Below are 26,649 nucleotides of genomic sequence, written 5' to 3'. Positions count from 1 at the left end.
CTGCAACGTGGGATTAAGCTGGATAGCTCTTTTTGACCAGCATGGACATGATGGGCCGAATGGCCTCCTTCTGTGCCGTGACTGTCTATGATTCTGTGATTCTATGAGTCAGGGTGTGGGTCAGTCAAGTGGGGAATGGAACAAGGGAGAGGGGCATGTGAAAGGGAAATGCAATTCGAGGCCTGGGAGCAGAGCAGTTGGGTGCGAGCTGGAGTGGAATGGAATGAAACACGTAGCCAAAGTTGAAGCAGGAGTGGAGCAAAGTTGGTGCCTTGTTACCTGGGAACAGAGCGTGGCAAAGGTCAGGTTCTCGTGCTGGGATTGGTGAGAGTGGCAGTGTCCTTATGTATAATATAAAACCTGTTTTTACTATAACTGATTATATGTATGCCTTTGTATATACTAAAATAAAATCAGAAAATGCTGGAGAAGCTCAGCAAGTGAGGCAGTATCTGCAGAGAAAGAAACAGAGTTAACGTTTCAGGTCGAAGACCTGTCGTCAGAACTGGAAGATGTTAAAGTTTTTAAGCAAGTACAGCACCAGGGAAAGGGGGGCGGTGGCGGGAAGGAAAGAACAAAAGGGAAGGTCTGTGATAGGGTCGAAGGCAAGAGTGATTAAATGACAAAAGGGATGTTAGTGCATGACAAGGGGGGTGGTAATGGGACAAGTTAAGAAACAAAAGAGCGATCTTGAGTAGCTGCAAATGGCAACAGCAGAACCATAACCAGCAGCTGCAGTCCAATAAAAAAAAATTTAATTTTAAAAAGGGAGGCAGTGGTTATGATCTGAAGTTACTGAAATCAATGTTGAGTCCAGAAAGTTGTAAAACAAAAGTTGAGGTGCTGTTCCTCGAGGAAATAGATCTTGAAGATCTACTAGTAATAATACGAACATTTCTAGAGCTTGAGGAACAGCACCTCATCTTTCGTTTAGGCTGTTTACATCCTGCCAGACTCAACATTGATTTTAACAACTTCAGAACATAATCACTGCCCCCATTTAATTTTTAAAAATTTATTGGACTGCAGCTGATGGTTATGGTTCTGCTGTTGCCATTTGCAGCTACTTTTCTGTTTCTTAACTTGTCCCATTACCACCTTTCTTACCTTGCGCCATCATCCCTTTTGTCCTTGAATTACTCGTGCCCTCTACCCTATTGCAGACCTTCCCTTTTGTTCTTCCCTCCCTCCCCCCTTTCCCTGGCTCTGTACTTGCTTAAAAACTTCAACTCTTTAACATCTTCCAGTTCTGACGAAAGATCTTTGACCTGAAACGTTAACTGTTACTTCTTTCTCCACAAATGCTGCCTCACTTGCTGAGCTTTTCCAGCATTTTCTGTTTTTATTTCAGATTTCCAGCATATGCAATATTTTGCTTTTGATTTTGTATATACCAAGTTGCATTGTTTTTCCTGCCACTTATCTTAGAAAGAGTTCAAAGGTTCATACATTGAAAAAAATTCATAGCTACCCCTCACACATTCATTACTGGTCATCATAATAGTTTTTGGATTGCTCTAGCGAAGAGCTGGCATAGACATGATGGACTGAATAGCCTCTTTCTGTGGTTTAAACTTCAATGATTCTATCACTACCCTGAGCTATTGCTTTAATATATAACCAAAACTTGTCAGAGAATGTCACTACCATGGCAATTTCCTGACACTCAGAAGTAGAATGATTTGTATATGATGTCGTTTATTAGCTGTTTTGACATGCTTTTGTGTGAAGCAGCCTGAAAAATTCCAGGTGTCTGAAAGAGGGGCTGATCTCTGATGGGAAACGTTGCTGGAGACCAATACAGAAAAAGCAACTGTACGATTCAGTTTTATAATATTTATTGTGAACTATGTAATTTTAAAAGATGTGTTTATTATATTAGAAATCTTATTTTTGGTACTATGCCCTCAGATTACTAACAAAAGAAGATATGGTGGACGAAGACATTTTCAAAAAATATTTTGAGTGATTCCTTTGGTTTCCTTCTGGGCAGTTGCTTTGTTGGTAGTCGTATTCTGACTGCTGATTCATGGTTAGTGGTTAGCATACCTGCTTACCACTTGTTTTCTGATAGGTTCTCTATCTGTTGAGTTTTAATTTGTTGCTATTTGGTTAAAATTTCATTAACAAAATCAGGCATACTTGATGTGACTCTTCAGGTGAGATCCCGAGAGCTTCAAGAATTAATAGATTTTTATTATATTATTGAATACTTTGCTTTTTGTTTACACTTGCAATAGTTGTTAAAAATTATATTTTTCCATTTTTTTTAATGTTTAAAAATTTGGTATCAATTCTGGAAATCAGAAACTTTATTATTCCAAACTTTGAAACATAGTTTGAAATTTAAAAAAAAGCTCCTGATGATTTCCAGAATTGATACTAAGAAGATGGGATCTCTGATTGCACAAGATGTTTTTGATCCATGTTGTTTGTTTCATACTCCAACATTCCTGACGTTACTATAGTGTATCCTCCGATGCACCACGATCAACTCCACAGGCGGTCCATTAAATAACCAATAAAGACTATAGATTTGAAGATCCGTTTTTTTCCATAATTAAAATTAATTTTCCATAGCATGAATCATTTTGCACATTTAACAATCAAATCCATGTGACATTTACATTTCCTAATGCAGCCAACCTTGTGATTCTTGTAGTGAGATTGGTATTTAGTGCCTAATCATGTGCAATTTAGTGACATGTACTGAAGTCCACCAGGGTCTATAACCATTAGCAAGTGGGGGAGGTGGGTTGGGGAGAAGGAGTGGGCTTTTATTTCATCATAACATGCTAGTTTCCAACCCAAATCTAAATCTTGAACTGTATCAACCAGGACAGAGGCAATAAGGCTGGGTTTTGCAATGCTTTATCTGAGCGAGGGTGGATAGTCTAGTCCTGGGTTATGGACCTGATTCAGCTTGCAAGGAATCAACCCGATCTTGTGGATGTAAAAGATCCCACAGCACTATTTGAAGAAGAGCGGGGGAGTTCTCCCTGACGAATATTTATTCCTCACCCAACATCACTAAATCAGATTATCTAGTTATTAATTCTTTGCTGTCTGTCAGATCTTGCTGTGTGCAATTTGGCTGCTATGTTTCCTAAATTACAGCAGTGACTGCACTTCAAAAGTACTTCATTGACTGTAAAGCGCTTTGAGACTTCCTGAGGTCGTGAAAGGCGCTATCTAAATGCAAGTTCTTTTGTTCTCTTTCATTACAGCTTGCTACCAATGTAGCCATAGCCACAGTAAGAGCAGTCTAGGGTCCTCCTATTGAGGTTAAATCAATATTACTGCATTATGTAGCACAAATATATAACATGCTGATAAAAAGCTTGCTAATAACAAATTCAATATAAGTTTTGAAATTACGAGACTCCTCTCCCGTTACACAGATTAGAGAATTGAGTATGGGGGTGAGCGCACCTAATTCACATCACTCCTAATTTTCTGGCCACTAAAATCAATAGCTGTAAAATTAGTCATGCCCTGAATCAACGCCCCAAACTCCATGCATGACTCACTAATCTGCGCTCCTGCCAAATGTGACTGCTAGGAGCAGTGTCTAGCAGTTTTGAATTTATAATGTCAATTTCTTGCAAAATGTATTTATATATGCTTAACCGTTTATTTTCTTCTTTTCAGATGAAGGAACTGATTCTATCAACTTCTATGAGTATGGCTTTAAAGACTTGGCCACCATATTCTTTTATATGTTGATAGCTATCATTCTACATGCTGTGATCCAAGAGTATATTCTGGATGTAAGTGAAAAGCTTAAAAGCTTCCTCTTTTCATATTTGACCATAGCTCCTAAGGAAAATTTGATGCAGGTTATTCAGATAAAATTTGTCTGTGTGTTAGTCACAAATACTGTATTTGTAAAGAATGAAGTACTATAGATCCTCACGTGTCTTGAGAATTGTAAACATCTGCATATATTTGTCCTTCTGATGCAACATCCTAGTAGCTATTATTGTGTCCCTCATTACAACAGTGAGTAATATGGCAACTGTCAGTCTCGAAAGACAATGGTGTAAGCGCCAAAGCAATTCAGTTACTTTGCCATGCTACATCATCATGAGTAGCTGAAGAGTCCAATTCTTGAATGACAGTCCTTGTCAGAGATGGTGCAGTTATAAATCACAGTGCCAGATGATGAAGCCTGCGCAGTATTAATTCTAATGTGCTTTCCCCTTTGCTCTTTTCTCTTTCCTTTCTCTCAGCAACCTCTCTTCAGCCTTTTGGCTCCCCACATCTTAGCCACATCTTCCGATCCTGCGGTATCAATGTTAAAAGTTTTCAAGTCCTTCTTGCAAATGTCTTTAAACCTGAGCCTAGGTTGTTCCAGTGGCCTTGAAGCATCTGCAAGTTCTCCACACAAAAAATCCCTTGGAATACGCCCATTTTCTATCTAATATAGATGACCAAGTCACCAGAAGCGTCTATGTTTGAGAAAGGTTGTTAGACATGGCAACTTAGCTTCCTCAAGTACTTTGGTGTTATGCACTTTGTATTCCCACTAGATACTTAGAATATGGTGGAGACAGTGGGAGTGGAAATAATTTAGTCTTCTCTTATACCTGCTATAGGCGGTCCAGGTATGAGAGAAGACTACAGCATACAGCAGCGTGCTCAGAATGCATGTTTAGTAGACCCATATCTGAAGAGCTCAATGTTAATTTCCAATTTTTTTCCCCACACATGCTTAGTTAATTGGCCAAACATGGTTGTTGCCTTTCCAATGTGAGACTTTAGCTCATTGGCTAGAGTTGATCTTGGGTGGCAGAACTTGTGTACAACTCCTAGCGTTGTGTTAACTGTTGAAACTTCTGGTGCATCCAACACATAGTGAGGTTCACTTGTGGCGGATGAGGTTTTTACAGACAATCTGCATCTGCCCAAATTCAGCATAATAAAAGGGTCATCGGTTTCTCTGGACAGGATTAGCAGTTTGCCTGATCCATGTGCCATGACCACTGTCTTATCTAGATTAATGGTTAGTCCAAATTCATCACAAAAGGAAGTGAAAAGTTATTACAAAGGGCCTTTTCCAATTGCTGGAGAGAATTGGTTGACTGATTTGACCCTTCCATTATGGTGTGAAGACTGCAATCCAGTACGATGGTAATCAGTCTGACAGTTTTGAAATCATAGTGGTGTGAAACAGGGATATATTTTGGCACCAACAGTCTTCAGTATGTTCTTCGCTCTGCTGCTTCTTTATGCTTTCTCATCCAATGCCGAAAGTGTGTTACTCCATACAACAACAGATGGAAAACTCTTTAATATTGCACGTCTAAGAGCAAAAAATAAAATCAAACATCCGTTGATAGAACTTCTTTTCACTGACGATGCAGTGCTCATTGCACACAGTGAAGTTACAACAGTGACTACACTTCAAAAGTACATCATTGTCTGCGAAGCGTTTTAGGACGTTCTGAGGTCATGAAAAGCGATATGTTAATGTAGGTTCTTTTCTTTATTAAAATATCATCAAAACTTGTTAACCAGAAGTTAAAGCAGTGAAATAGAAAATTATATCATGACATCAGATTTGTATACTGGGGCTATTTTCGGACCATGGTAGCTTTTATAATCTGTGATACTTGAGCTGACTGAACTGCAGCTGGATTTTAACTGATCAAATCCAAGATCTAGAGTACCTATTGTGGATATCATGAGAGGAAAACTTATCAAACCATGGTAGAATACAGAATAACAGATTACATCCTGCTTTGCAAGTTATACAATACTTGTTTCTTCATACATTGTGGTTCCTATAGAGCTATACAATTTTTCACATTTGAGTAGGGTTAGCAGTTAGTGGGGTTAGGATTTTTTCTTGTGAGGAGGCTCAATCTGAGAGGGAGAGGGAAGACAGAGAGGGGTCTCAGGCACTGTATTGTGGTTTTTGATACCTATGGGATAGAGGGAAAGTACATCCATTCAGATGTCAGCAATGGGCAGTGGCATTGCAGAACCTGAAGAAAAGAACTTTGACAAACGTGGAGTTGGGAAGCTGGGGAGCCAAGAATCGGGAGAGTCATTCTCTTATGTGAAGAAAAGTAATGCATGTGTTGTTGGCATGTCTGGGCAAACTGTTAATCCTGACCAGAGAAACTGATGACCCTTTTATTCTGCTGGATTTGGGCAGATGCAGATTGTCTGGAAAAACCTCATCCAGTATAACTGGACCTCGCTATAGTTTGCTTGCTTTTTAAAATTTCCCCTGCCTCCTTGTCATCTCTCTAACTCCCTTCTCCCCCCCCCCCCACTTCCCCAATGGGTTTTTGCTCCCTGAAACCAACACCTCATACCAGGAGAGCTAGCTACCTCCTCAAAGGGAATGGTCTACCCTTGCATACCTCCCGGTAAACAGTTTTGAGTGGCACTGGTGAAGGCTTGAGAGCACGGTGGCCCCTCATCCAGAGTTGTTGTGTGATGCAGAGAGATCCAAGACAGGAGAGGGGCCAAAAACACCAGAAAAAGAAATCACCTCACTTTTGAGGACAAAAAATGTTCAGAATTACCTTCTGTTCTCTACTATCTAACCAAATAATAATCTAATTTACAGCTTTATTTTTGCCCGTAGCCATGTCTGAGTCAGAAGGTCATGGGTTCAAGTCCAATGTCAGAGACTTGAGCACATATTGTAAGCCCTATCTCTTCCTTCATTTAGGTGGGGCGGGGGAAAGGACTAATTATACTAAAGCCTATGGAAAGTAGTATTAGAACAGATGAATACTTTGATCACAGCTATGAAATGTTCTTGTGTAAAAGTAAGAAAACCAAGTTAAAAGGATGCAACCAAATAAAAAAAAATGTAACTGTAATATATAATAATGCAAACATGCTATACGTTATACAGAACTAATACTGCTGCTCTCATCAGTCCCTGCTCCGGGACTTAGTCCGAGGAGCGCCTTTGCCTGGTTCAGTGTCCAGGCTTTGTAACTCCCAGTTGTTAAATAATGGGCAAACTAACCCTGCTGCATTCCTCTTCATCCTGGGTCTCAATTCCTGCACCAGGCCTTGCTTTGTCCAGCTACTCTGCTCTCTGCTCCCTGCCCCCATGTAGCATTCCATGTCCAAATGCTCGATTCCACTCTCTGCTCCTATTCAACTGCTGCACTGCCAGTCCATATTTGAGACGACCTGTGAGCAAATCTCTTTTTTGAAATATTGAGTGATGGAATAATCTATTGGAAGTCTTGTGTATACAATGCACTTCTGTTGTTCTGCTATTCCTGTCATGTTGACAATAGATTTTATATGCATACCTTTTATGCATCTCACTGATTCTTCAATATACTGCTAGTTTGCTCCTCCTAGCTGCATCTCCCAGGTCTGTTCGCCAAAAGCGCTAGCCCTGCTCAACAACTTGGAACATTGGCAGGTTCTTTTGCTACTATACTATTAAGAATTTTATTGTTTCTCTTTTTTGCCTTTTTTATATGCTGCAATAAAAATGTTAATTTAAAAAGTTCAGAAGTACGTAACTATATTTGATTTCACCTGGAAAAAAATAATTAATTTTTCCTGAATCGAATCTTAAAACAATAATTTCTGTGAGATTCATGCGCTGTATAATTGTATTTAATTCCATTGCTGTCATTCCTAATGGCCATTTCAACGTATAAATAGATGATGTGTGGGATCACGGTCGTGAAAGGCCAACCTGCGATAAAAGTGAATTCTCCCGAACCCAACCTGTAAATAATTAATAGTCCTGTGACTTTGGTTTGCTCCAAAAAAAATTATCCTTTAATTTAAATTCAGCAATGCAGTAACATCGGAAAGTAGGAAATTAGTACTAAAATTAATTTGAATTAAACAATTTTGAATTAAGGGAAGTAGACTATAAATATATATAATTCCAATGCTGCTGTTCCCAGTGGCCATTTCAATATATAATTTGTGCACAGGATGCCAACATCTTAAATAATTAATAAATTATGCCCAACCCCAATCTGTAAATAATTAATAAATTCTCCTTACCCTAGCCCATAAATAATTAATACATTTTCCCCAACCTTTAAATAATTGAATGAATCCTCCTGACCCCAACCTATAAGCAATTAATAAATTATGCCTACCCCTGTAAGTAATTAATGAATTGTATGGTGTTTATGTATCACAACAAAAATATCAAATACAAGGTGTATGTCTATAAATATATTTCATTCTCATGTTAGTGTTCCAGATGTCAGTTACAGTATATAAATGAACAGTGCACGGGATGCGGACCTGTAAATAATAAACTGTGCCCAACCCTGGCATGTAAGTAATTAAGAAATAGAAAGCCTGATGTGCTGCAAGAAAAATATCAAATACAAGCTGTAGGGATCTGTAAATACATTTATTTCCAAAGCTGCTGTTCCCAACAGCCATTTCTATACATAAACAAATCATAGAATTATACAGCACAGAAGGATGTCCTTGTCCGACATCAATTCTTGGATGAGCCGCAATTTCCTCCAGTTAAACATGAGGAAGACTGAAGCCATTGTCTTTGGCTCCCGCCACAGATTCCATACCCTTGCCACCATTCCATTCCCCTCCTCGACCAGTGCCTCAGGCTAAACCAGACTGTTCAGTGTTGGCATCCTATTTGATCCCAAGCTGAGCTACTGACCCCAAATCCCGTCCATCCCAAAGACTGCTTACTTCCACCTCTGTAACGTCACCTGCCTCCGTGTTTATCTCAGCCCATCTGCTGCCGAAATCTGCATCCATGCCGTTGTCACCTCCAGGCTCAATTTATTCCAAAGCTTTCTTTGCTGGCTTGCCATTCTCCATCCTACATAAACTTCAACTCATCCAAAAGTCTGTGTTTATCTTATCCTGCCCCAGGTCCCACTCACCCATCACCCCTGTTTTCACTGCCCTACATTCACCCTCTCCCATCTCCCAACACCTTAAATTTAAAATCTTCACCGTTGTATTTTAATCCTTCCATGGCCTTGCCTCTCCCTATTTATGTAACCACCTCCAGTTCGACAACTGCCCCAAACTCTCCAATCCTCTGATTCTGGTCTCTTGTGAATCCCCTCCCCCTTTCACCCTGCCACTGGCAGCTGCCTTCAGCTGCCTAGACCCCACCCTTTGTAATTCTCTTTCTTAACTCCTCTGCCTCTCCTCCTTTAAGATTGTGCTTAAAACTCCTCTTGGTCCTCCTAATATCTTCTTTGGCTCGGTGTCCTTTTTTTGGTTATGCCTTTGCAAAGCGTGTTGGGACATTTTTCTATGTTAAAGGCGCTATATAAACACTTGTCGATGCCGTCGTCATTCTCCCACCATTCCCTCCTTCAGGACCATCCCAACACACTCCTTCCTGTTCACATCTTATCCCACCAACCCCTTATACTTGTTACCAGACTTTGCAACTCCTAAATTTTCACTGCTACCCTTCACTTTGTTCAAATACCCACTTTACTACCAGCCTATTTCCCACTCGCCACTGTCAACCTTTTCTCAGTCACTGCCTCTTTGCCTGCTTTCCTCCTTGCTCCCCTAATGTTTAAACCTCTTCACCACTCTGTCTCGATTAGATTATATTTCTTCTGAGAACTGAGAAACTCTATTATTCAGTCTCAGTAATTGTAAACTTTGCTATTCTGCTCTATATAAAAACAATAACGCTTCCCCTGAGCTATACCTTTACATACATTGGTCCTTGAAAACAGATGTTCACTTCTTGCATGGTGAATCACTGCCACAAAATCGAACTAGAACAGATCTTCTGTTGATCACACACTTCTGAGCCATATGCAGGTAGCCCAATATAAGGTTGTACTTGGAACCCCAGCCATAGAACTGTCTGTCAGAAGGGCTATAAAGAAAAAATACACCTGGCCCTAATTCCTACCCCAGACTCAGCTGTCAATCAAAGCACCACTATCCCAAACTGATTCCTTATTTCATGCCAGAAGGCTTGAACTACTGTGAAGACATGTCAAAACGGAAGTCTTTAATAGACTACTTTTGTTTGGCTGCCATTCATGGTAAGTTATTTAGTATGCTTGGGAATTGATGGAATAACTTGGGCCGTTATACAATTAATGTATTAAACTCAATGATCAGTCAGGAATCAGCTATAGGATTACTAATTTGCATGGTTCATACAGACAACATTATCAAGGTTTGGCCATTGTATATCACATTTTTATGTGATATACAACCCCGCAGATGTTGCCACTAGTATTAGAGGATCCAAACAAAGATGGACTAGACATTTTGGTTTTGGTGGAGCGCTTCCAAAATGGGGAAACCACAATTTCTGTTAACTGCTCATGGACTGACATAGAGGGGAACTGTGAAGAAGACAGCTCTGTAAACAATGGACTCAATGCACAAACTGAAATTACATCAGCTTTGATGCAGTAGCATTATGTGGTTATGTCATCAGTAGTACAAGAATTGCAGATATTCAAAAATGTATCTTTCTATTTTTAGCTCCTCTTTCTGTAAAGGCTGACTGAAGATTAGATCCTTGTTTTGTGTGGGGAATCACATTGGTTTGAACCTACATCTTCACATTCACTGGTAGCCAGGTTTACATTTTTTAACTTAAGGTTGCAGGACAAATCTCTTAAGTTCTTTCCCTATCATTTTTACCTTTTTCAGAAAATAAACAGACGGCTGCATTTGTCCAAAACGAAGCACAGTAAATTCAATGAATCTGGCCAGCTGGCATTCTTCTATTTGTTTTCCTTTATCTGGGGAGGAAGCATCCTGACTGCAGTAAGAATACATCTTTCAAATATTTCATTGTAGAATTTATATCAAATCATAAAAGTTCTAATGTACTGATATTCTTTCATTTTTTTTCTCCCCAGGAAAAATTTACTACAGAGCCTACTCTCTTGTGGGAAAGATATCCACACTCTCACATGTTGTAAGCGCATTTTTCTAATTTTTTAAATGGAAAGAAAATACTTTTTCTTCCTTTTAAAAAAAAAACTTGGTATTGTATGGTTCTGAAAGCAGAATAATCATGGAGGAGTAATCACTAAGAATTCTAAGTACTTTATTTAATGTTCAACTGTGAAACTCTGTATTCAGCCATTCCAGTAGAGTAAATGCCACAGGGTGAGGTTGGCTTCTGTTGGGGTCCTCTTGTAGCATATCTGCATGATAACATTGGTGTGAGATTGTTGAAGTTATAGACCAACATGGTTTTGTCTACCTCCACTTTGTGATTGCTAAAATGCAGCAAATACAGCTTCCCTGATGGTCTAGTAGATGACAAGACCACTTGGTGCAACACTTAAGCAATTCAGGCCAGATTTAGGGGATACCAGGTTTGATTTGTGGTTGTAATAGGCTAGCTGATCTAAACTGGAGCAGCAGGTGGGTTACCCCATGTTATGGAGGGGGAAAATCAGCTCGGGTTCCCACTCCTGGGTGTGAAATTCCTCTTTTAATGAGAAATGGGTGAATACCTGTTACTTTTCTGCTGCTGACTACCTGCTGATAAAATCATAAGAACGTGTAGATTTGAAACGTGTAATATCTGAAAATACGATTTTGTTAGCATGTCTTTAACAGATGAAAAATAAGCATTGTCCTTTTTTTTTTGTTGAGAGGAATTTCACGCTCCTGGTTGTTTATGCAGTGATTCCTGCTAAAAAGTGGACGTTGTGAAAACAGGATCAATGTTAGCAATGATGCTCTCCACAGATGAATAGCCTGTTGATATCTCATGGTCTAGGTTCACACATGGTCATCACTTGGGTGAGATACTGGAGGGTTGTGGGTGCCCATGGAATTGTACTTCAGCAAGGGTTGGCAGCTTATGAGGAGGAGGAGAAAAATAAGAGGAATAAATTTGGCTTTGACAGAAGCTGATAAAAGCAAACAAGAAAATAGTGTGCAGACTAGAAAAAATTTAAGTTATTTGCTGCCTTTAATATTCGTATACAAATCTATAATTCCCTGTTCTCAATCCCTATGGTAGAGCTCTTTAAAGAGCAACATACTTTAATGTTAAGATGTTCGTTTCTCCTTTGTGTATCCCAGATCCTTTATTTTCTCCTTTCAACAGATTCCTATTTTTCAAACACACCTTGGTTGAAAGGCTCATTCATGGATACCACAAAGCAGATGTTTCAACTAAGAAGAAATTAGTTTTTTTAAACATTTTGGTTCTATATAATTACAGCTGAGTTTTATTGACCAATGGTAGATTCAATTTGGTCTGCTGTTGTAGACTTCCTAGTAGTTTGTTACTGATTGAAGCCTGCCCCCTTGGACAAGGGTAGTGGCTTGGTGCAGGGGGACGAAAAGAGGAGTGGGGTTGGGGTGGAATCTGGCAGGGGGAAGAAATAAAAAGATTAGGCAAAACAAGGTGATTGTACTAGTAACAGCAGACTCAAAAAATTCCTCAAACTTAATAACAGTCCTGAATATAGGTCTGTGACATAGTTATAAAATGCAGCGGGACACACGTTTGTCATAAATAAGTTGCAAGTATCCCCAACAATCCTCACTCCTAACATCGTCACCTTCCCACTACCCATTTCCCTTCCTAGCAACCCATCACTACCCAATCTCTTCCTCTTTGAACTGCCTGCTCAATCCTGTATCATCTCCACTCCCTTGCTCCACTGTCATTCACCTGAACCTTAACCTTCCATCTACTCTTTTCTCCACCCACGCTTGCTTCCTCTAAGGGTAGGTACCAAGCAGCCCCTGATCCTCCCTCCCGCACCCTTTCTCCCCGTCCTTCTCCTCCTCCTTCTGAAGGCATTGACTGTGGTATGGTTCCATGGGCACAAGTACCGAAGCCATTTTTCATGTGTGAGCCTTGATTATGAGCGTTGGAAGGCTGTTTAACCGCTCGGGACATCACAGATGAGCTCAATCCTATACTCATCTGATGTTGTTATGTGTGCATTTCCAGCTGAATAGTGGTTATGAATGGAAACTCTAGCTGATTTTGTTCTCCTTAATCTAGAGGGGCTGAAATCAATTGTGTCACCGTTACTGCCACCTAACTGAGAACAGCTAACTCAGTACAGAAGGGGTTCAAGAGTTTGATAGAAAACATGAACTATGACCAGTAATCCAACCTAAGAATGACATGCAAATCTCAATATGAGACCAGTACTGCCAGTCCCTTTTTTTTCGTTCATGGGTTGTGGGCGTCGCTGGCGAGGCCGGCATTTATTGGCCATCCCTAATTGCCCTTGAGAAGGTGGTGGTGAGCCGCCTTCTTGAACCGCTGCAGTCCGTATGGTGACGGTTCTCCCACACTGCTGTTAGGAAGGGAGTTCCAGGATTTTGACCTAGTGATGATGAAGGAACGGCGATATATTTCCAAGTCGGGATGGTGTGTGACTTGGAGAGGAATGTGCAGGTGGTGTTGTTCCCATGTGCCTACTGCTCTTGTCCTTCTCGGTGGTAGAGGTCGTGGGTTTGGGAGGTGCTGTCGAAGAAGCCTTGGCGAGTTGCTGCAGTGCATCCTGTGGATGGTACACACTGCAGCCACTGTGCGCCGGTGGTGGATGGGGTGCCAATCAAGCGGACTGCTTTATCTTGGATGGTGTCGAGCTTCTTGAGTGTTGTTGGAGCTGCACTCATCCAAGCAAGTGGAGAGTATTCCATCACACTCCTGACTTGTGCCCTGTAGATTGTGGAAAGGCTTTGGGGAGTCAGGAGGTGAGTCACTCGCCGCAGAATACCCAACCTCTGACCTGCTCTTGTAGCCACAGTATTTATATGGCTGGTCCAGTTAAGTTTCTGGTCAATGGTGACCCCCAGGATGTTGATGGTGGGGGATTCAGCGATGGTAATGCCGAATGTCAAGGGGAGGTGGTTCGACTGTCTCTTGTTGGAGATGGTCATTGCCTGGCACTTATCTGGCGCGAATGTTACTTGCCACTTATGAGCCCAAGCCTGGATGTTGTCCAGGTCTTGCTGCATGCAGGCTCGGACTGCTTCATTATTTGAGGGGTTGCGAATGGAACTGAACACTGTAATCTTCAGTGAACATCCCCATTTCTGACCTTATGATGGAGGGAAGGTCATTGATGAAGCAGCTGAAGATGGTTCCTGTTGTTAAAAACGTTTGGGTGCTTTAGTACTTTCATATCCCTGATTCCCTGTATGTTGAACTTAGAATCTCAGTTATGTTTTTGGGGAGGTGCTAAGCACTTGGCCTTAGGATCAGAGGTAAATGTGGAGAGCAGATTATTGTGGGTCATTTTCCTGTATTGGATCAAATCCCCTGTCTGCTCTTGACTGGAATATGATGTGTTGTGCAGTGATTCTTGAAGGAGAGAAAATATTTTGAAGCTTTTATTTAGTGTATCTAAGGAATCATTGGTATCCATTGAAGAGGTTTTGTTAAAAGTACCACAAGAACATGGTCCTTTTTTGTTTTGCAGTAGTAATTGAAAATTTATTTTGGTTTTTTAGTTCTGCAATAAGGTCTCTGTTGTTGACATAGCAGTAAGTTTAATTACAGCAAACAGACTGCTGGAACTTATTGACCTAATACTGTGTTTACATTATGCTCAGTTGGAAAGAGAAAGAAGGAACTTGTAATTATAGTGAGTGCCTTATCACATCCTCAGGACATCCCAAAACTCTTCACAACTGAGGAATTATTTTTTGAAATGCAGTCATTATTACATACCGTCCAGCGTGGAACTGAGCCATGCAAACCAGTTGTCCTATTCAATCCCTGGTCAAGTACTAAGTTAGCTGATCTTTGCTGGGAAGGCAGTAGTGGTGCCAACATTGACATAAGCATCACTGGGCTAAGAAGGGGTAATAAAGCAACCAGCATTCCCACTTCAGATCACTATCCAGTCATTCCTGGTAGAAAGTGTGCAACTTAGGTGAGGACAGGTTGGGGTTAACGGTGATAGTCCCACGTGACTGAATAACCGTTTGGATTTACTTAGAGATTAGTCACTTGGATGAGATACAAGAGTGGTACCAAAAAGCTGTGGATGTTAAGACAGTTGGAGGTTTCAAGGCTGAGATAGATAGATTTTTGTTAGATAAGGGTATCAAGGGATGTGGAGCAACGGTGGGTAAATGGAGTTGAGGTGCAAATCAGCCATGATCTAATTGAATGCCAGAGCAGGCTCAAGGGGCTGAATGGCCTACTCTTGTTTCTATGAGTGCACTTAGTGCACAGCAAGAATTGAGGCTGTCAAGAGAGGGAATGAGGAAGCAACTTTGGGGAGGGGAACATTCTGCTTTAATAGCAGCCCGGTTGTATGTACGTGCTGTTTGAAAATGCGGTTCTTGCAAAATAACATTTTCATTTAAACTACCTCTGCCCTGTCATTCATTTTGAGTCACAGTAACTATTTTTTGTGAAAATGTCATCTTTGTGTCTCTAGATACATTAATTTTAATAAGCTGGCAATCTGTTACTCTTTTTAAAAAAAAATACCATACCACTTCCAATTGTCTTAACTTGACAGTATTGCTGCCATTATCAACTAACCTTTTTCAACCTGTTTAAAACACCTCAGTACATCTACTATTAAAATATTGTAACTATGTTTTTATTGTTGGGTGTGAGACTTTTAAAAAAAAAAAATCCTTTTTCTCTTGTTCGATCTTTAGCCACTCCCCCAGGTTGAGAAAGATACCAGTCTGAAACAGCATCATTTCTGCCCTATTTTCACTTCCCTCCCTGTGGGAAAGTGCTTGACATCCTCTTGGTTTCTCCCTGTGGAGTTTCTCCCCAAATCCCATGGTCAGGAACGCAGTGTGTGGAGGATTGTGGGCACAGAATTCTTCGTTTTAAAATCTGATCTATGTTTTGCAAAAAACTGAAACTTGTTTACGTATAATTGTTGATTGTATAGCTGCTGTACTGTACTTTCAATATATTATTTGGTTCAGCTTTCAGGTGAAATTTTTCTACATTTGCCAGATCGCCTATTGGCTCCATGCGTTACCAGAGCTCTATTTTCAGAAAGTTAGAAAGGTGATTATATACACATTTGTTGTTATTTGCACCATCAAAAATTATCTTAACATTTAAAACCAAATGTATCAACAGAATTTTCTTATCTTTTTGTACACTCATTATAGTGTGAGAAAAGTGCCATAATTGGAAACTAAATGTTAGGCGGAAATTGTTAGTGGCTCAGTAACAATTAAGATCAGGCATCCTCTCGTCAGGCAGTGCTTGGAAGTCTGGTTCAAAACCTAGGACGAACTGATACTCCCTTTAGTGTTCAAAAAGGATGTTGAATTGTTTGCCAATTCTGCTGAATCCACTGTCTACTTCCTTGCTGAGTTCTTTCTCTCTCCACAAATGTTGTAGAACCCACAAATATATATTTTTTAAAAATGACAAACAGTGATGTGACTGCTCCTGAAGTCCCGTACCCGTTTTGCTGCTCATGCAGGGCTTTTTACATTACTTGCTTCCATGCCAGATCACCTCCCTCATCATTTCTGACCACTTCTTTGTCTCTTACCATCCATATCTCCCTGCCTATTTCCAACTCCACTATCGTTAACTTCACCCTAAAAAAAAATTATTCTCCCAGCTTCGTCAATAATTCACTCTCTAACTCTCATAACCCCCTCCTCTGGCCTTCAACCATCAATGCCGCAGTTGATCTGCAAAACAATCTCTCACTTCTCCTTTCAATGCCCTCATCCTGATCAAGACATTAACCATCTCTCTCCACCATTCGTACACCTGCTAACTCACACCGTTAAGTCTGAGGGCTGCAGACTTTACCGCATTTGGCGCACAACCTGTCTTGCCTTCCACCACCAAATCTGGCTGCACCATATCAAGCGTTACCACAAATCTCGTTCAGTGGTCAAATTCTCCACTGCAGGATTATACTGAAGGGCTAAGAACATTTAACAGCATTTCTCTATAACAACCTGCCTCCTCAAACCTATTTCCCTTGCCGTTTCAACCTCACCAAGTACAAGCAGCTTGTGGATTTCTTCATATCAAAGATTAAGATGATTCATGCAGGTGCCTCAGATGCCACCTACCTCTTCCTCCCCTCTCCAGCCAATCATCTCTCAGCCCTTCATTTATTTTAACCTCACCACCCCCCTCCATTTCTTAGCTTCTTTCCCATCTTCTCCCTGTCCTCTCTAAACTCACCTCATCCATCAGATCCACTTACTCCTTGATCCTCTCCCCACCATATTACTGACCACTGAACTACTTTTCATGGCCCCAATGCTCACCAGCATTGTTACTGGCTACCTCTGTTCAGGCACTGTTCCTCTTTCTTACAAAGCTACAGTCATCTACCCCTCCTCAAAAAGCTCACCCCATATCTATCAATTCCTTCCAACTAGCCTCCCCGTTTTGCCCAAAGTGCTCGAACGAACCATTGCATCCCAACTGTATGCGCACCTCTCCCACTACTCCTGTTGGAACCTTTTTTAATGTAGTTTCTACCCTGCCCATAGCACCGAGACTGCCCTGGTCAAAATCACCAATGATATCCTTTGTAACCATTACCTACACGCGTTCCACATGTTTGTCCTTCTCGACCACTCTGCAACATTCGACGTGGTTGATCAGATCATCCCCTTTCATAGTCTCGCCTCTGTGATCCACCTCAATCACCTCACCTGTCCTGATGCAGCCAGCATGTTTGCAGCAATACCTTCTCCTTCAGTTCCTCCACAGTTCCCTGAAGATCCATTCTTGACCCTCTCCTCTTCACTATCTACATACTACATACATCATTATCCGTAGACACAGAGTCAGTTTCGACATCAATGCTGACGACATTCAGTTTTACCTCTCCATCAATTCCCTCATGCCCAACCAGATTGCGCATAACCTCAGTGTTCTGTTTAACCTAGTAGTGAGCTTCAAGTACCATATGCTATTAGCTACCAAGACCATTTACTTCCATCTTCACAACATTGCCCACCTATACCCCTACCTTACCCCACTACTGTCAAAGCTCCTATTCATGCTTTCATCGGCTCTAGATGCTACTTCTGCAGTGTCCTTCTTGCAAGCATCTTGTCCTCCACTCTCTATAAAGTCCAAATTTCTCAAACCTCTGCTGCCTGCATTCTATCTCACACTCCCATCAACCTTGCCAAACTACAATGATTCCTCATCCACCACAACTTGAATTTAAAATCCTTGTTCTCATTTAGAAATCCCTCCATGATCTCACCTCATCCTACCTCTGCAATCTTCTCCAGCCCCCGAACCCTCCCAGGTCCTCTGATCCTCCGACTCTGACCTCTTGTTCGTGCTTTCCTCCTTCTGCCTCACTTCAGTGATAGAGCATTCAATTGCTGTGGTCCTGTTTCTTGAAACTCTCTCTCTACCACCCTTCCCAACTTTAAAACCCATAAAACACATGTTTGATCAAACTTTTGGTCACCTCTCCTAAGCCTCCAGCAATGACTTGATGTTTGCTCCTCTCTGAAGCTTGGGTCATTTTTCTTGCAAGCCAATACTATCATGGATCAAGTGCTCCTAGCTGGACAAGCAGCTTACCAGAGTTTTGTGCTGAGAAGCTATGTGGATTTAGTTAATTAGTCTCAAGTAGTACTTCTGGGCACAAATAGGGATCTCTAAGCCTTTGCACCTAAACTCTGAATTTTGGTCAATGGAATATTCCCTATGTTGAGATTGAGGGAGTACACTCCACGTCAAGCAAATTGAAGCTGCCTATTTCGATTTTTCAGTAGCTTGGTTTAGGAGATTCTTAAGCACGATGGTTAGTTTCCACATCTGCCAGATACCCAACTGATCAAGAAAAACAAAAGATACTGGAATCAGAGTAATTTGCATATAAATTTGGCATTTTTTTTGTACATAAGCAAGATATATCCTACCATTACATGCTGTGCATGCCACTAAGAAAAGGTGGAAGTAATGTTTTGTGAACTTTTTCTCCACTCCACTTCAGAGGAGTTGTCCATGACTTGATCTGAAGATGTTAGTGAATGCTTCTAGAATAAGGAGGACATGAAATGGATCGTAAATGATGACTGAAATTGTGGTCTAAATTTCATCAATTTTAAGGAAGATATACTAAATATATATACTAAATAAAATGGTTTGAATACAAGGAAATAATGGGCTCCTTTATGTTGTTACATTGATGTATCATTTATTTTACTGCTAAATTATGTTGTTCTTTTTTTGTCCCTTTGTTGAAGTCCTCCCACGCCATTCCTCAAATAAAAGGACAGACAGGCAGACAGCTGAGTGATCTGTTCCAAAGCTTCTGCTAATCCAGTTCTTGATCTTGACTGCAAGATGTATAAGACTGGTTGAAGTAATACTCCTGACTTCTCCCTCCTTGTAGGGAATCACCTGGTTTCCTCTCACTATCATCTTCTAACGACAAGGCTGGTATTGGGAACAAACACTCTGGGGAATTGTGGGGCAAACCTGCATCCCTGCTTCATGGCACACATGGTGTTTTTTCGATTTCTTAAATTCTGTTCCTCATGTGTTTCAAATTGTTAAATCTTACAGGAGGATATTGCTCGACAGCTGTACTATATTTGCCTTTACATATTCCATATCACCGGTGCCTACATATTAAAGTAAGTTTTTAAGCTTTATTCATGTTTCTGATGCAGTTATTTTTAAATTAGATACAGTGATCATATTTATGTACAGTGGAACTTCAATTATCTGCCAAAAAAAATCTCTTCTCTCTTCCTCAGCCCATGGAAAATGGTGGGTAATTGAGATTCCCTTGAACAAAGAGCACATTGATCCACTTTTCAGGGGTGCAAGAAGCCCCATGTGTATGACCCTCCCTACATTCTGTTTCTTTCCAGATCTTTATTGAGTTATTCTCAAGCTGCCAAAAGTTTTTTTGAAAAGGAACAGAATGTAAGGAGAGCCACCTGTTGATCAGTGCACTCCTCTTGCATTCCTTTCCTCCAGTGATCTCTCCCAACTGTTGCCACTGGCCTGCTGCTCCCTTTTGTACATCATTCTCCTTGCATTCTATCTTTTTTCAAATCTTTTGACTGCTAGAGAATATAACTAACGAAAAGATTTCAAAAGAAGTGGTACACAATGAAAGCAACTAGTCAGCCCATTCTGAACAGCAATTCAGCGTGCTGCACTCTCGTTGCTCTCTGCTACAGGAACTGCTAATCTTGACTGTTCTGAAAACACTTATGGGTAATAAGAGCATGGATAATCCAAATTCCACTGTACCATATTGGAGTGTACAGCAATTAGATTATATTGTAGCCTAAAGGACGGACCTTCATATTTTAACTTTTCCCTCAACCAGGCTGTTGTTTAGATAATTTATTTTGGTATATTGTCCAATTTGGGACTGTTGACAAATTTTCTCATTCTCCAATTATCTTGCTTCTCCGAGTCAGTTTAAAAATACAAGAAATTTGACCTGTTGCTCTGGTTATTTAAGTCAGATTTTTAAAAATTTGCTTGGATTAAGGAAATAGATATTTTTTTTCCATTAACTTTTTCAAACATATTGTTTACTTGCTAGAATACAGTACCATGTATTTACATGATGTAATATTTTTTGATTTGGATATATTAAACCCAATGCTAAATGAGTTAGCAGGGGTGAAGTAAAGGAAGTCCCCTTAACTAGTTTCTAGGACAATGTGACCAGAGTTTGACATTTGCCTGGTCAGACGCAGTGAATTTGCTTAGGAGCCTCACATGGTAAGAAGTTCTGCTTTTGACATTTTGTCAAAGACTAAGCTAGGAATTGACATCCGTTCATTAAGAGTGCTTGTCAACAGTCCCATGGACTTTTATGTTTATGTAATGTTATTGATGATATTGAACGACGGAATAGTGAGGATTTTTTTTTTCAAATAATAAAATCTACTTTCATTTTGTAATGTCTATTATCCCTCCTTTTCTGTCCCCACATACACCACAGTGTGCGCATTGACCTCTTCCTGAGTTCTGCTGATATCATCAGTAGGGAGAATTGAGGTGCAGCTCAAGGTAGAGCCTATGCTGATTTTTCCCATCCATCCTATCGATTGAACATCTAGTTGAGTTTGACTACTCAAAGTCTGGGAGCAGTCTCTAAGTTTGAATTCAAACCTAAAATGTGATTTGGTGCTTGGATTTTCCCTACCCATATTACTGAAGTGACCCTGTGGAAATTCTGTTTTTAATGCACTTACAGTTGCTGAAATTGATTTTCAGGAGTTACATTTGATTTAATTAATACTGGTGATTTGTGTATGCTGTAACCAATAAAACCATTCACAATAGCTGGTCTCAGGTACAACAGTTAGCCTCTGTGCCCCTTGATTACGGAGGGAAAAATCAGCCAAGGTTCTTGCTGTTCACTATTCAGTAACATCTACTGGAAAGTGTGTTGACGTTGAATGAGGACAACATTAGGCTTGAATGTCCTCCACAGTGCAATAGTCTGCTAACACTTATCACTCATGAAGGATAGCCATTTTGGTAAGGGAGCCTGCTGCCTGTGGTACCTTGCTCAGCAGAATTCAATGCTTTTAGGAAAGTAGGGTGAAAATTGGTGGGGCACGGAGAAAAATGACAGTATTGTGTTTAAAATAGGATAGATCATGTGGTGATGGATAGAATACTAGAGACTGGTCTTTAGTTGTTTCCCGGCCTTTATTCAGGGATTCCCCTTACACACACCCCACCCCCTAGCTAAGCTCGCCTATATTAAAAAAAGGATCCAAGAGTCCCTAATTGATACCCACCACCTGAATACAATTAACACTAATTGATATAAATCATACAATTAAGATTCCCTTCTCTAACTAAAAAAAATAAACTTTTTATATATATATATATATACACACACACAATACAAACAAATTTCAAAAATCTAAAATTTCCATACTCTTTACAATTTATACTATTCACAGCATTACGTTGTGAGCTGACCCTTTTCCAGGACTCCTAATAATTTCTTTGACCATGTACCTCTTTTAGTAAAAATCTTGACAGTTGATGGCTTGAATCCAACCATTTAATTTTAGAAATTTCCTTTCTCTCCAGCATTTGTTTCAAGCCTGCAAGGTCAATCCGTAATCTTTTCTCACTCACATTTTTCATAGAGTGTACATTATCCCACACTGAACGATTCTGTGTAACATTCAATGGGTATACTATCTTCAGCACTCCCATTGTACAGGATGTCATTCAAAATATTTACCAAATAGAATCCCATATCCACTGCATCGTCAAGAGCTGGTGTTTCAGCAGCTAGAGTACTTTTAACAACCCTTTTTTTTTCTTGGCTTCGCAAGCTAAAGGACAACATTTCCCATTCTCACCTATAAGAAACACTATGAAACCAGCTGCACTAGAATACCCATCAGAAAGATTAGCATCGCTAAAGATAACTAGCTTCATTTTCTTTGGGTCACCTAAGGATGGGAACTTAAGTACACATTTATCTATATTTAATTTTCATAATGTTTTATTTGCCATTAAAACATTCTCTACTATGGGGTGTTTCATTGAAGTATTTAACTCCAACACAACAAAACTAGCATCTGGTCTAGTCTGAGTGCGCAACCAGTTTAACTGACCAATCAAGCTTTGTAATTGCTCTGACTCATTATATATAACATCACCTTTCTCTGATGACCTAGTACGATTCACCGGGATGGGAGTAACACTCTCTAAATAGGAATGTTGATTTAAAGTTATACCAGACCCACTCTGCTTAATATCTAAACAAATATATTTATAACCCCACAGGCTTTACTCCCAATTTTAAATTCTACTCTAATCTTATTAATGACAAATTTCTCAAATTCCACAGTTCCACCACATAAGAAATCATCAACATGCATCATGAAGATGCCTGAAAGTTTTCCGTTATGGTACCAATAAAACATTGCAGGATCTGCTTTTAGTTGAACACAACCTATTTTCAGGAATACAGATCTCACCGAAAAATACCATACCCTAGAAGCATAGTTTTTTTATGGTTTCCATAGTTTTCTATCCGCATCTACCGCCTCTTTAGGCGGTTTTAGAAACACGTCCCTCAAAGTCTCGCTCTGTGGAAATGCGGCTTTTCCCATGAATATGTTGCCAAAAGAGCCAAAAAGATTTTTGAGATTACCTTTCCAGCAGAGGGAGAATCCACTCGAACATCCGTGGCACCCAGTTTCTCTTTAAAACCCCTAGCTATCAACCTCGCTTTTGCCTTATAAGTCCCCTCTGCAAGGACCTTCAGTACAAACCGATCTATGCGACAAAGCTGGTTGACCCTTACCTGTTACCTCAGAATAAACTTCAAATTCTTTCCAACTATTTAACTCCCTTTATTTTGTCTCTCTTACTTGTTTATCCTTAAGTATATTGGCAGCCACCAAAACTTCACAATCATAGAATCATAGAAAGGCTACAGCACAGAAGGAGACCATTCAGCCCGTCGAGTCCATGCAAGAGCAATCCATCTAATCCCACTCCCCCGCCCTATCACTGTCGCCCTGCAAATGTTTTCCTTTCAAGTACTTATCCAGTTCCCATTTGAAGGCCATGATTTAATCTGCCTGCACCACCCCCTTGGGCAGTGCATTCCAGATCCTAACCACTCGCTGTGTAAAAATGTTTTTCCTCATGTCACCTTTGGTTCTTTTGTCAATCATCTTAAATCTATGTCCTCTGGTTCTTGACCCTTCTGCCAATGGGAACAGTTTCTCTCTATCTACTTTGTCTAGACCCTTCATTATTTTGAATACCTCTATCAAATCTACTTGCAACCGTCTCTGTTCCATGGAGAACAACCCCAGCTTCTCCAGTCTATCCACGTAACTGAAGTCCCTCATCCATGACATCATTTTAATAAATCTCTTCTGCACCCTCTCTAAGGCCTTCACATCCTTCCTAAAGTGTGGTACCCAGAACTGGACACAATACTCTAGTTGTGGCCGAACCAGTATTTTATAAAAGGTTCATCATTACTTCCTTACTTTTGTACTCTGTGCCTCTATTTATAAAACCCAGGATGCCGTATGCTTTTTTAACCACTTTCTCAACCTGCCCTGCCACCTTCAACGATTCGTGCACATATACCCCCAGATCTCTGTTCCTATACCCCTTTGAGTTGTGCCCTCTAGTTTATAATGCCTCTCCTCGTTCTTCCCACTGAAATGTATCACTTTGCATTTTTTTGCATTAAATTTCATCTACCACGTATCCGCCCATGACTATATCCTCTTGAAGTCTATCACTATCCTCCTCACTGTTTACTACCCTTCCAAGTTTTGTGTCATCTGCAAATTTTGAAACTGCGCTCTGTACACCCAAGTCCAAGTCATTAATATATATCAAGAAAAACAGTGGTCCCAGCACCGACCCCTAGGGAACACCCCTGCACGCCTCCCTCCAGTCCGAAAAACAACCGTTTCCTGTCCCTTAGCCAATTCTGTATCCATGTTGCTACTGCCCCCTTTATTCCATGGGCTGCAATCTTGATAAGCCTCCCACGCGGCTTATCATTATGAGGACTTCTGCTTCTAGTTCTGTTACGTGACTGTTCTGTGGTCTTTGTTTCATTGTCTGACCTAGTCAAACTACGTCCTCTACGTCCACGTCTATGTCTGTAGGGACTACTGCGAGATCTCCCTCTTTCATCTCTAATTCGTAATCGTTTCCTGACATGAGATTCACTTCCGGACTCCCTATCACTACTTATACTCCACTTTCGTACTCTCCACTCTTTTACCCCATTCTGCCATTCCATGGACCTCGCTTGATGGCCATCTTCCTGAACATGCAACCAAAATTTAAACCTACCAGTAGCTTTGTCTGCACGTCCCAAAATTGTTGCATTCCTCCATTCATTACACCCATCTGGAATATATGTCACTTGTGTCCCCACTTTGGGTAATTGTTCTGTGGATGTGATAGCTCTGACATGTGTTCCTTGATCTACCTCATTCGGAACCTCATCAAAAAAAAATCATGAACGTCGGAGGCAGAAGATGTCTCGTTTACTTCTATCAACTGCTCAGAGTCCGAGATTTTATAATTAATTCCAATTCATCGTGAGGAATAAACCGTTACAGTTTGATTGCCATGTTGAAAAAGTACTGCGTACCATCATGACCTGTTACCTTACCAGGGCCTTTCCATTCCCTATGACCCTTTCTTTTATAGTATACTGAATCTCCCGAATTGAACTCTGTCTCAGGTGGTCTAATACGGTGCCTCAGTGCCTTACAAATTTTCTCTGATACCTCAGTCTTGGTAAAAGCCTGTCTCCCTGCATGCATAGCATTTAAATGCTCAGAAAAAAATGGCACGAATTGTAGTGTCATCTAGAGCAGGAGGATTACCACAAAGAACAGAAGATAATTTGGGATGGCGCCCATAGACTAGTTGGTAAGGACTATATCCTCCAATCATCTGAAGAGAATTCTTTGCATGATCTGCCTATGCTAGGGCAGTTGACAATTTACACTCAAACAAAATTTTAATGCATCATGCTATCAATCACAGCATGATTCCTTTCACAAAGACCATTGCTAAAAGGGCTCTGAGCTGCTGTATTCATGACAATTATATTCATATGCTGACGTATATCTCTGAACTCCACATTAGCGAATTCACCTCCATTATCGGTCAAAAACTTTGCTGGTGTCCCAAGTCCAGCCCCTATCCATTTTTCTATAATTTTATCTATAATAACCTTCTCTTTCCTATATATCAGTGTAGCAATACTAAAACTTGTAGCCAGGTCAATAAAATTTATGAAAACATTTCTGTCTTTGTCTCATACCTTTTAGATCCATGACAACTACCTCGTTAAAGTCACGTGCTAATGGAACACTTACAACAGGACGTGGGGGCGTCTGTCTATACTTCTTACAGATTTCACAGTTCTCACTGATCTCTTCTATGAACCTCGTATATTCCTCATCAACTACACCTGCATCTTTTAGCAAGATCTTTAAACGTTGACAAGTAGGGTGAGCAAATTGTCTATGTAACTTCAAGACAATTTGTCTTTTTTTTTCTCTTCTCCTTATCGCCTGATGCTGTTAATACTTGCCTAACACGCTGATGAGAAATATCAGATTTTATTAAGTGAATACAATAATGCCCTGACTGGGTAAACTGCAAATCAACCGATTTCCCAAAAATGATTGCCTCATCGTGTTCCATGTCAAGTTTCATTTTTGCCTTTTTCATGGAAGGTTTGCCTAAAAGCATAGGTATCTCACTAGAGACTACATCCGTACTTATAAAATGGCTTACTCCAGCTATCCTATATGGAATTACCACTCTTGAGTGACCTCAAGGTGTTGTCATCTCCAAACTAAAACATGTAGAACTTTTATATTCCTTAACCTTGCTTCGATCCTCACTACTTAGTGAATCAAGATAACATTTTAACCAATCCACCCCGCATACAGTTGAAGTACATGCACTAACACCGCACAATTAAAGGAATCCTCGACTAATACATTCATCACAGGATTATAACATCTTGTGACCAGTATAATCTGTTCATGTTCATTATCTTCATCAGAACTACTTTCTTCATGCATCATTTCAAAGACCCTGTGTCTTCGTTCTGGGCAATTTGCCTCAATGATACTTACTCACATCGAAAGCATCTCCTGATTTTTCCTTTGGCATTCCTGGAATTCATTCACCTGTAATTACTGTCCCAATTTTGTCTTCTGTTGATA

At 40.3% G+C, this 26,649-nt stretch overlaps 1 protein-coding gene across 1 annotated transcript in view; it reads left to right on the top strand.

The window, feature by feature from the left end:
* The window catches only part of LOC137335165 (translocating chain-associated membrane protein 1-like 1), an 84,949-nt gene that overhangs the window by 42,470 nt on the left and 15,830 nt on the right, over positions 1-26,649 (top strand). Inside the window, exons 3-7 of the mRNA XM_068000329.1 lie at positions 3,652-3,770; positions 10,636-10,752; positions 10,848-10,906; positions 15,880-15,964; positions 19,478-19,548. Coding sequence (XP_067856430.1) covers positions 3,652-3,770; positions 10,636-10,752; positions 10,848-10,906; positions 15,880-15,964; positions 19,478-19,548 — 451 coding nt within the window. The remainder of the gene's footprint in view (positions 1-3,651; positions 3,771-10,635; positions 10,753-10,847; positions 10,907-15,879; positions 15,965-19,477; positions 19,549-26,649) is intronic.

Source organism: Heptranchias perlo, chromosome 19 (assembly GCF_035084215.1).
Source record: "Heptranchias perlo isolate sHepPer1 chromosome 19, sHepPer1.hap1, whole genome shotgun sequence".
Lineage (NCBI taxonomy): Eukaryota > Metazoa > Chordata > Chondrichthyes > Hexanchiformes > Hexanchidae > Heptranchias > Heptranchias perlo.
The sequence above is the reverse complement of the archived record's forward strand: the minus strand, read 5'-3'. Positions and strand labels throughout refer to the sequence as shown.